At 40.5% G+C, this 12,541-nt stretch overlaps 2 protein-coding genes across 2 annotated transcripts; both read left to right on the top strand.

Moving 5' to 3' along the window:
• Positions 1 to 3,208: 3,208 nt before the first annotated feature.
• Positions 3,209 to 4,216, top strand: LOC308292872 (chemerin-like receptor 1; the record flags this gene model as incomplete). The annotated part of the gene is made up of 1 exon (XM_080735296.1): positions 3,209 to 4,216. One exon carries the CDS (start codon positions 3,209 to 3,211, stop codon positions 4,214 to 4,216), a length of 1,008 nt encoding a protein of 335 aa, XP_080591422.1.
• Positions 4,217 to 8,975: 4,759 nt separating this feature from the next.
• LOC308292871 (chemerin-like receptor 1) lies at positions 8,976 to 10,085 on the top strand (the record flags this gene model as incomplete). The annotated part of the gene is made up of 1 exon (XM_080735295.1): positions 8,976 to 10,085. The coding sequence occupies one exon, from the start codon at positions 8,976 to 8,978 to the stop codon at positions 10,083 to 10,085; it is 1,110 nt and encodes a 369-aa protein (XP_080591421.1).
• Positions 10,086 to 12,541: the final 2,456 nt, after the last annotated feature.

Raw genomic sequence — 12,541 nt, 5'->3', positions numbered from 1 at the left:
ATTTGTTTCTGGAAATATGTCTGTGGGGTGCCACATTTGGAATAAAACACTTACATCACACATCTGGATATCCATACAGCCCATCTAGTTTGCCTGTGTCCATTTATGCCCATATATCTGATGACATGGGGACAATGATCTCCATATATGGGCATAAAACTTATGTTAATTAGTAAAGCCTGGGGATCTCCATATATGGGCATGAGGGGTACCCTAAAAGGGCATCATCTGGGAATAGCAAATATAGTTATCCTAGAAAGTGAAAATCTTACATCAAAGGCCATAACTACCTACCTACCACCATACTGCAATCCTCATTAAACTACCTACCAGTAAGATGCCTAAGGGAGAAAAGCAAAGGGCGAGGTTGCACCATTTCTTGGTCTTCTGGCCAGTGATGTACTGTATATCGGACCATTTAACCATATATGGAGACATCTGGTACCCATAGATATTCACAGATATGGGCTTAATATTGATGACATAAGGGATCTCCATATATGGGCGTAAAAGGGATTTGGTTCCCCTGGCATCACAGGGATCTCCATATATGGGCATAAAATGGATTTGGTTACCCTGGCAACACGGGGATCTCCATATCTCCATATAGGTGGGCATAAAAGGGAGTTGGTTCCCCTGGCATCACAGGGATCTCCATATATGGGCATAAAAGGGATTTGGTTCCCCTGACATTACAGTGATGTCAGTGGCTGGTTCTACAGAGGGGATCTCCATTTATGGGCATAAAAGGGAATGTATGTATGATGATGTCAGATATCATAGACGTCATAGGACTTTCACATAACGAATAACTGAGTAAGCATGTAAACCCGTAAAATCTATATTTGGGCATGGCTGATTTATGACCTCATCATGATGACACGAGCAAACACAGCTGAATTGTATAAATGATCAGTGCAGAAACCAACAGAAGTATTTGACCAAGACTCTTGATCTTCAAGAACCCTGAGAACCTGTATTGTTTGGTATTTTACCATTTTTGGTGTTTGAAATGTTGAACTGGACTTTACATCGTGAAATCTGTCGGTAAATAATGCCGGTCTTATATAAGGGTCATTTGTGTACGGTGTGATGTCATACTGATGTCAGCAGTGTGATGTCATACTGATGTCAGCAGCTATGTCTCTATATATGGAGTTATATGTTGTTCGTGTCCAAATATGGGGCTTGTGAGGTCAGACTTAGTGAGATTCGTCGGTTATCTCCATATATGGAGGGATGTAGGGTAAAAAACATGGTTGCTATGGTAAACAGTTGGTTGCTAAGGTAAAAAAAACATGGTTGCTATGGTAAACAGTTGGTTGCTAAAAAATGGTTGCTATGGTAAACAGTTGGTTGCTAGGGTAAAAAAACATGGTTGCTATGGTAAACAGTTGGTTGCTAGGGTAAACAGTTGGTTGCTAGGGTAAAACCATGGTTGCTAAGGTGGTTGCTAACGTACACTAACAGACCAGCAACAACAGACTGTTGCCACAGCAACGTACACAAAGGTTTGTGTACACATGTGGTGTGATGTCATACTGATGCGGAGATATGAGCAGGGCAAAGGTGTGACGTGTGACGTGTGACCGACCGACCGTCCGACCGACCGACCACGGCCGGTGGAGGTTTTGATACTAAACTGCGACCTACGGCCGCAATAATATATTTACCCGCATTGATTCCGGATGGGGACCCGAATGCATTTGGGTCCCCATCCGGAATCAATGGGGGTACATTTATTGTAATGAAATTATTGTCTTAGGAGTGCGACTGAAACAAAAAAATAAATATATATTATTGAACTCAAGACTCCATGGCATGAGTAATCAATAGAAAAATAGTCATTTTGGGGGTGAACTACTCCTTTAAGTTGCCTACACAGAGCTGTACAGTATGGACTCTGCACTGCATGCAGTGATGCGTTGACATCAATTGAGCAGTCTTCCGTCATCAATATTATTGTCTTAACGTATATTTAAAATACAATAAATAAATAATAATCAGGGTCTGCACAAATGTTAACATGGTCTAATCAGCACTGAAATGTTTGCATATGTGCGCTGTATATTTTCGGTATATTATGAGGACATTAAAATATTTAGTATTAAATGTTGAGCTTGCAGATACCTACAAATTAATTGGAATTCATTATAATCTTGGCCTGAGCTAAATTATCCTTTGTTAGCTCCGTTACTCTCTGGTAGGCTAGCTAGTTTAGCTACTGACACTCTTTTAACAATCTAAAATGATGTATTAGGTCATTCATCCTACAGTAGCTAAGGTTATTGGTTACGACAACAAATAATTGTGCAGTCTGTGGTGAGAGGCGGGGGAAGGGGGGTGGGTTCATTTTGAGCTTAGCTTGGAGCCCAGAATAGCTAAATCTACCAGTGCCTCTACAAATACACACAGCGGTTTATGTGGTTTATTCATTTTGTGAACAAGTGACACATTTTCCAACTAAACTCGCTTTTAATAATAAACGAATGCAACTTCCCCATTGTACATGGTTGTTATTTTTACATTTCTGAAGGGTTGGTGTCATGCATATGATATGACACCCATAAGGTGCTATAAGTTGCTCTGAGCTCCTCAGTGTTCACGGACCACAGGTTGAACAAAGACACTCCTCTGACTGACCTCTCGCCAACACTTTGAAACAGGTATCTTTTATTTTACTTTACTTGTTATTGTATAGACCAGTGGTTCCCAAACTTTTTTGGCTCAGGGCACCCCTATACATATTTTCTTCATCCTAGGCACCCCTACATTATATTCATAATCTTTACTCCCTGCATCACCTTGTAATTTTCATAGCACATTTTAGCGATTATGTGAGGAAAACGTTGAGATAATAGCCATTTTGGTTAGAATTAACTGAAAATAACTTTGTACTTCAAATTTAAAATGAGTGTCCAAATAAATTCTAAATATTATCAAATTATCTCACGGCACCCGTGGACTGCTGTCATGGCACCCCAGGGTGCACCGGCACCCACTTTGAAAACCCCTGGTATAGACATGATTGCTATCTAGAATATGGTTATTTAAACATATTTTTAACATATAAAAAATGTTGACGTGCGAAATTGCATCAACTGTATTTAGTAAAGGTCTGGCATCAAATATTTTCAGTATAATAATACATGGTGTGTTAAAACAGAGCATTAACCTTTGTTTTGTTATTTTAGGTTTTAGGACGATAATGGAGATCAACGAATCCCTCAAGATCGCGTACCTGGTAATTTTGAGCCTCGTCTTTGTGCTCGGTGTGTTGGGGAACGGTGTTGTCATCTGGGTGACGGGCTTCAAAATGAAGAAAACCGCAAACACCGTTTGGTACCTCAACCTCGCCGTTGCCGACTTCCTTGTTACAGCGTTCCTGCCCCTGAGCATCACAGAAAGAGCTATGGACAGACACTGGCCTTTTGGCAAATTCATGTGCAAAATGGAAGGTACCATTTTCTACATGAACATGTATGCCAGCATCTACATCCTGGTGATCATCAGTGTTGACAGATGTGTATGTGTGGTGTGGCCAGTGTGGGCCCAGAACCACCGCAGTGTCAGAAAAGCGTCTTGGGTGAGTCTGGGTGTCTGGGTTCTGGCCTTGGCTCTCAGCTCCCCTTACTTCATCTTTAAGGACACAAAGCCCTGCGTCTACGACAATGATAAGGTCGAGTGCTACTTCAACTATGCACTCACTGATGACTACAGTAAACCTACAGCGATGCAGTTGCGGGACGTTATATCTGGGGTCATGATCATCTTTCACTTCCTCATGGGATTCGTGGTCCCTTTCACCGTCATCGTCTTCTGCTATTCTGTCATCATCTACCGGCTCAGGAAGAATCGCTCGCTGGCCAGCCAATCAGGTCGCTCCTTCAAAATCATTGCAGCTGTTATCACAGCTTTTTCCCTGTGCTGGGTGCCCTTTCACATCATGTATCTGATTGACTTTGTGAATTGGCAGGGGACAGAGTTCAGTGGAACACTGTATGATGTGCTCTACAACTGGATGCCCATAACCTTCGGCCTGGCACTTCTCAACAGCTGCCTGAACCCTCTGTTGTACGTGTTCATGGGTCATGATTTCAAGGATGTATTTTGCAGGTCTGTCCTGAAAGTGTTGGAGAAAGCCTTTGCTGAAGACCTGCCTCAGACCAACCAACACTCCCACAAACCAGGCGAGTCTAGAGACAAACTAGGCTGAGACACAGGTTTAGGGTTGCCTTTGGATATTCAGTACTTTAATTCATGTATAGAACTGTAAACCTCTTTCCTCTCAGTACATTCTCTAAGATTGAAATGATGACAAATATCTCAAATAATATGTTGAAGTAACAGTTTTATAAAACCAATTGTTTGGAGATTCTCTTTGACCTGCATCTTTAATGTTTGAGTTTTTATTTTTCTCCCTGCTCTCCCTCCTTTTATTTCTTCTCCCTTTACGAAAAATAACAAAATGATGGAGCTTAATATGCAAAATACAATAGTTCACCCACTTCGTTACACCTGTAAACCAGTGATGTGACAATAAAGTTGATTCTTGATTCAGGTTTCAGAGTTTTTAATTATACACACAGTCATAAAACACATTTTAATTTAGTATTTGTTTCTTTGTTTTTGGCCTTTGGATTAGCTTTTAGCAGAAATGTGCCCCTATATGGGCAGAAGTTATGGCTTATAGGCTATAAGTAGATGCATGTTCGTGCCACTCCTGTGTGAGATCTAGAGAAAGACATTCAGCTCTCCATGTTACCGCTGTTACTTTAGGTTTTGACTTACTTTCCATCCACACACCTTGCATTACATCATGTTCCATTCATGCGCACACCGGTACACACACGCACACACACACACACACACACACACACACACACACACACACACACACACACACACACACACGCACAGCTGATTTAATCAATCGACACCTCATTGTATCCTTGGCTTTATCCTAGCTGTGATGTTGCGTTAAGACATCTTCAGTACACTTTAGTTGCCTTTGTTATTGTATAAATATGATTTGTTATACTTTTACATCGATCTCCCTTGCCCATGAGCCGGCCATGACAGCATCCAAATAAGTTTAGCACAAAAGCACTTTCTGACATACAGTAATTGTATCAGGATGAAAACACAAGACTGAAGGATTCTTTCCATCGCGGTTTCTCTTTAACAAAAAAAACAAAAACAAAGCAGTGGCTCAGGAGGTAGAGAGCGGTCGCTTGTTCGATCCTGGGTGTCGAAGTGTCCTTGAGCAAGACACTGAACCCATAGTTGCTGCCGATGAGCAGGTCGGTGCCTTGCATGGTTTCCTCATATGTATGAATCTGTGTGTGAATGGCTGAATTACCATTTATCACAACAACCGACAACACAGCAACAATACGTCAGACAGATATATCAAAGCATTGAACCTATATTTTAAATAAAGTGCTATGTACTGTACATACTGTACACTATAGTATACAATAGAGTTAACAGTTTATCATACCGTATAAAGTGTGTGTACCGGCATTAAAGTGGATATTATGGTATTTAGTAAACATTTAGTAACCATTTGGGTAACTAACTGCAGCAGGGCAAAGGGAATGTATATAATCTGACATTAAAAATAACTTAAAACGGTTGACACCCAGCATTAAACAGGAAGTAATGGCAGCTTGAAGTGTAAGCTGCTATTTTTTTTTATCTCTTTGCACAAAAGAAACAGGCTGCTTGTGAAACCACACATAGATCATCCATCAGAGTAGTTTCAGAGAGTGATCTCATATCATACAACTTTGAGTTTGCATATCGTCACTTTTGGCTGGCAGTGGTGTAAAGTAACTAAGTACATTTACTTAAATACTGTACTTAAGTACAGTTTTGAGGTATTTGTACTTTACTTGAGTATTTCCAGTTTTCAGTTATTTTACTACTACTCCACTACATCTCGGATCCAAATATTGTACTTTTACTCCACTACATTTATTTGAAAACTTTAGTTCCTATAGTTACTTTGCAGATATAAATGATTATATTATAAAACATACATTAATGCACTTTAGCCCTATTCTATACCTTGGATATTTGAAAATAGCTGATCTACAAGCTCACAACGCATCGCATCGCGTTGTACATACATACATTGCAGTATTGATACTTTTACTCAAGTAAAACATTTTAGTACTTTTTTTCCTCCACTGTCGGCTGGAAACCGAAACATTTTCCAAAAGGAAGATGGAAGAAGGAACCTGGTGTTCCAATGGATATTATTTAGTCTCAAGTTGTTGCTGACACTTTTAATTGGCTTAGATCAGGGGTGGGCAACTTTGATGATGGAGAGGGCCAGTATATTTCCACACTCACTCCAGAGGGCCACATTGCAATATACTGTTGGCTTTTAACCTTTTTCGTAAACAATGCCCTATTTTGTCATTCTGTGTCACACAAAAGTATAGCAAAAATAGATGATCTACAAGCTCAAAACGGAACGGGTTTGAGATCTGCCTTTTTTTTATTGGAATCCTGAATGATTTGTTTTTAAATGTCTTATTATACTTGTGTTAACTTTATGAACTAAAATACAAATACAATAGAGGTAAAAAAGATACAATTGTAATACTAGTCGTTAAGCTACCAGTCCATACCAATATAGACTGAAGTAATTGGAGCGGGTCATGTTTGCATTTTAGGAATTGTAAGAGATGTATCCGATATTCTGTGGGATTATGTGAAGGCATTTGGCCCCCAGTTGCCCATGTATGGCTGCCTTAGATGATGATGGGGTACGTGTGTGCGTGTGCGTGCGCGTGAGGAGTCATCACCATGCATGCTGGCTTGTGGTGGACATTTTTTTTTCCTAAATTATCTTTTTGCCATGGACATAATAATGACAACAAAGTTACTAGAAACAGACAAAGAGCCCTAAATGTGCAGAGCCCTAAATGTGAAAAGAGCCCTAAATGGGCAGAGGTTCGACCTTTGAGGTTTCTTGAAGGTGGTCCAAATGGACCATATTACAGTTCTGTAACTCTAAAGGTCTTTGCACACAGCTGAGTTTTTCGGGCCGAATATCGGAGTGAATTTCGGAGCGCGTGAATAAAAAAAATCAACCTCACGTTATGTCAATCACGTTTGCACACTGCCTCCCGTTTCATATTTATTTTCGGACCAGGGTGGATTTTTTTCCAATTTTCACAACTGTCGCACTGAGTCCCTTGCTCTCTCACTCTTTCCTCGCTCTCTCCCTGGCCTCCGGATTTCGGATTTCCAAAACGCAACAAAAGACTGCAGTGCAGTGTGCAACCAGCTTTAGATTGTACAAATGGAACCAAATAGACCATTATGGGTCTGTAACTCTGAGAGTGTCCAAATGCCATTTGCCACGGACAAGGACACGTCTCACCACAGACACATTTATCTGTGTACTGACATATTGATGACCGAACATGAGCTTTGCTTGGAGCCCCAGAATTGTTAAGTGCCTCTAATGCTTACAAATGCACTCAGCGGTAGTCCTGTGGTTTATTCAAGTGACTAAGCTCATAAACAAATGCAACTTCCCCATTTTACATGGTTGTTATTTTAACCTCTCTGCAAAGATGCACTATGGTTGGCTGTCATGCATATGACACTCATAAGGTGCTATACAGATACAGTAAGTTGCTCTGAGCGCCTCAGTGCTCACTACACAGACCACAGTTTGAACAAAGACACTCCTCACTCGTCTCTTCAACACTTTGAAACAGGTAGTTTTTCTTTTACTTTACTTGTTATTGTATAGACATGATTGCTATCTAGAATGTAGAGCTTTTTAAAACTTATCTTACGATAAATAAAATATATCACCAGCTAAATGTTGATGAAATTTCATCAGCTGTATTAAGTAATAGTAGGCTTGTCTATGATAGCTTTTATTATTATTATTTTTGATTCAGTAGGGGGAGCAATGAGCGTCTCTTAGCAGGTGATCATTTGTGAGAACATGTCTCCTGTTAGGAACCTTAGCAGATGATTTTGTCCAAAATTTACAAAAATCGGTACACTTTGATTGATTGATTGATTGATTGATTGATTGATTGATTGATTACTTTATTAGAAGTTTGCATAAGAATAGTACAGGATAGTAGTTTAGAGCTCTTCACGGTAAAGCTCCTTGTGCGTGCCTCTGCCTTTCATATGCCATGGTCCATCCATTCACTCACTGCAGCTGCACACTGTCCTACTGATTGACAGCCACTGTCAGAAATCAGAACAGAATCTGCAACTTTTTTTGTTGGATAAATGTAGGTTTATTATTGTCCAATGTGTGTGTGTGTTTCAAATATGTTCAAGCACTTTCAAAATTGTCAAGCATTTTTAAAACAAACAGTAAACAGTGCTTCCTTATTTTTTAACAGAAACACACACACACACACACACACACACACACACACACACACACACACACACACACACACACACACACACACACATATTTGAAATGTTTATTTATGACCACATAAGCAGAAGTACACAAATGTACAAAGGTCATAAACAATATCAGTGCAGTTAGATAATTAGGAAAACAGCCAGTTACAAAGTGCATGTAGGGCAGAACGTTGTTACATACAATACAAGTCAAACATAGCAGACAACAATCATGGATAAAGGAAACAACGCCTCCTCCAAATCGAGCGGCTTTGTATAATAGTTGATACAGAGCAGTACCTTGCTAACTGTTTGGCCCTCCTTTTGGGCACACACACACACACACACACACACACACACACACACACACACACACACACACACACACACGCACACACACACACACACACACACACACACACACACACACACACACACACACACACACACACACACACACACAAATCTCTTATGGGGATCCCTGGCACCAAATATTTTCAGTATAATAATAATAATACATGGCGTGTTAAAACATTAACCTTTGTTTTGTTATTTTAGCTTTTAGGACGATAATGGAGATTATGACCACACCTGCTGTTTATATCAATGAAGAGATGGATCTGTCTGGTGGAAGCGGCTCTTTCTGGGAAGAGTATGAATATTATGACTACAATGATGAACAACGTGAAGTCAACAAATCCCTTAAGATCACGTACCTGGTCATTTACAGCCTGGTCTCTGTGCTCGGCGTTTTGGGGAACGGTGTTGTCATCTGGGTGACAGGCTTCAAAATGAAGAAAACCATCAACACTGTTTGGTACCTTAACCTCGCTGTGGCCGACTTCCTCGTTACAGCGCTCCTGCCCCTGACCATCACATCCACAGCTCTGGACGAACACTGGCCTTTTGGTCAATTCATGTGCAAAATGGACGGTAACGTTTTCTACATGAACATGTATGCCAGCATCTACATCCTGGTGGTCATCAGTGTTGACAGATGTGTATGTGTAGTGTGGCCAGTGTGGGCCAAGAACCACCACAGTGTCAGAAATGCGTCTTGGGTGAGTCTGGGTGTCTGGGTACTGGTCTTGGCTCTCAGTTCTCCTCACTTCATCTTTATGGACACAAAGTCCTACGACAATGATACGGTCCAGTGCTACTACAACTATGCACTCACTGATGACTACAGTAAACCTGCAGCGTATCAGTTGTGGACCTTTCGACTTGGGGCAATGATCATCACTTGCTTCCTCATGGGATTTGTGATCCCTTTCACCATCATCGTCTCCTGCTATTCTGTCATCATCTACCGGCTCAGGAAGAAACGCACGCTGGCTAGCCAATCAGGTCGCCCCTTCAAAGTCATAGCAGCTGTTATCACCACATTTTTCCTGTGCTGGGTGCCCTATCACATCATGCGTCTGATTGGCTTTGTAAATTTGCTGGGGACAGAGTTCAGTGAAACACTGAATGATGTGCTCTACAACTGGATGCCCATAACCTTCGGCCTGGCACTTCTCAACAGCTGCCTGAACCCGCTGCTGTACGTGTTCATGGGTCAGGATTTCAAGGATGTGTTTCGCAGGTCTGTCCTGAAAGTGTTGGAGAAAGCCTTCACTGAAGAGCTGCCTCAGACCAACACTCCCACAAACGCAGGGAGCAGAGGTCTAGAGACTGCCTGAGACACAGGTTTAGGGTTGTCTTTGGACTTTAACATGTAAAAAATGTCTATTCTTCTCAATACGTCCTCCAAGATTGATACAATGATGAAACATATCTGTAATATGTGTTAAATGAGTAGTTCACCCCCAAAATGACTTTTTTTTATCCTATTGATTACTCACACCATGGATAATATAATATGTTTAGTTTTTTGTCCCAAAGACAAGAATTTGATTACAATACATTTACACCCATTGATTACGGATGGGGACCCAAATGCATTCCCCATCCGGAATCAATAGGTTAAATATATATTTTTTGTATTATGAATGCGACAAATACAAAAAAATATTATTGAACTCAAGTGTCCATGGTGTGAGTAATCAATAGAAAAAAAGTAATTTGGGGGTGAACTACTCCTTTAAGTAACATTTAAAAAGGAGGTTCTCTTTGATGTGCATCTCTTTATTTCTTCTCCTTTTTCTGTTTAACAACAAAATGATGGAGCTTAAATATAATATTTCACCCACTGCTTTACATCTGTAAAACAGAGATATGTGACAATGAAGTTGATTCTTGATGCAGGTTTCAGATTTAAAATGTATGTATGTTTGTTTGTGTGTTTTGGCCATTGGATTAGCATTTAGCAGTGCCAGTGCACATAACAGGTGCACATAACAGATGCACAAGGGTCCAACACTTACATACAAGATTTGGGGCGAAACTTAATTCATGTTTATGATAAGGAAACCAACAAACCATGCTCTTACAACCTAGACCTGTGTAGGAGGCCTATAACAAAGTGTGTTCTCTTTCCTCCTCCGTTGCAGCATGTGAGTCATTTATGATCTCATCTAATGATGGCTTAAAGGAGTAGTTCACCCCCAAAATGACTTTTTTTCTATTGAACTACTCCTTTAAAACCCATTTAGGCCTAACCTATAGAATAGGGCTAAATCAGAAATTAGCCTACAAAACAAATATGTTGCTACATACTGTACATGTACTGTAAGGCCCTCCCAAACAGCAAAATGTGTTCCAGGCCTGAATGGGTTAAGTTGCCTACAAAACTGTACAGTATGGATTCTGCACTACATGCAATGACGTCAATTGAGCGGTCTTCCGTCATCAATATTGTTGTCTTAACGTATATTTAAAATACAATAAATAAATAATAATCAGGGTCTTGCTGCACTGCACAAATGTTAACGTGGTCTAATCAGCACTGAAATGTTTGCAAATGTAGGCTGTACATTTTCCGTATGAGGACATCAAAATATGAAGTATTAAATGCTGAGCTTGCAGATACCTACAAATTAATTGGAATTATTATAATCTTGGCCTGAGCTAAATTATCCTTGCAAGTTGTTAGCTGCGTTACTCTCCTGGTAGGCATGTACCGGTAGCTAGTTTAGCTACTGACACTCTTTTAACAATCTAATGAAAAAAAAAAAAACATCACAAGGATGCAACTGGGACGTATCATCAGTGATGTAGCCTGGGGTCGACGGGTGTTTCGGGTCTCGCAACATCATACACCCTCGCCGGTGACCCAGCCGGGGTTGATCAAGTCCCGACTTACGTCCCAGTAGCTATCCACGATCAGTCCTATTAGGGAAAGACAGGGTCACTCAATGTGCTGCACCGGAACTACTCTGCCAGGATTGGGGGTACTATTCTGGCGCGTGGAAGAACTAGGCTCTATGGGTTGACTCCTGGCCGGGCTCCTCCTACGTCTCACCAGGTCCTCTCCTGCTCTCACCAGGTTCATCATCTAAAATGATATATTAGGTAATTCATCCTACAGTAGCTATGGTTATTGGTTACGACAACAAATATTTGTACAGTCTGTGGTGAGAGGCGGGGGAAGGGGGGTGGGTTCATTTTGAGCTTAGCTTGGAGCCCAGAATAGCTAAATCTACCAGTGCCTCTAGTGCTTACAAATACACATAGCGGTTTATGTGGTTTATTCATTTTGTGAACAAGTGACGCATTTTCCAACTAAACTCGCTTTTAATAATAAACGAATGCAACTTCCCCATTGTACATGGTTGTTATTTTTACATTTCTGCAAAGGGTTGGTGTCATGCATATGACACCCATATAAGGTGCTATAAGTTGCTCTGAGCTCCTCAGTGTTCACGGACCACAGGTTGAACAAAGACACTCCTCTGACTGACCTCTCGCCAACACTTTGAAACAGGTATCTTTCATTTTACTTTACTTGTTATTGTATAGACCAGTGGTTTCCAAACTTTTTTGGCTCAGGGTACCCCTATAGCCTACATATTTTCTTCATCCGAGGCACCCCTACATTATATTCATAATCTTTACTCCCATCACCTTATAATTTTCATATAACACATTTTAGCGATTATGTTGTGAGGAAAACGTTGAGATAATAGCCAATTTGGTTAGAATTGACTGAAAAAAACGTTGTATTTAAAATGATACTAAGTGTCCAAATAAATTCTAA

Source organism: Nannobrachium achirus (assembly GCF_963921795.1).
Source record: "Nannobrachium achirus genome assembly, chromosome: 10".
Taxonomy (NCBI): Eukaryota; Metazoa; Chordata; class Actinopteri; order Myctophiformes; family Myctophidae; genus Nannobrachium; species Nannobrachium achirus.
The sequence above is the reverse complement of the archived record's forward strand: the minus strand, read 5'-3'. Positions and strand labels throughout refer to the sequence as shown.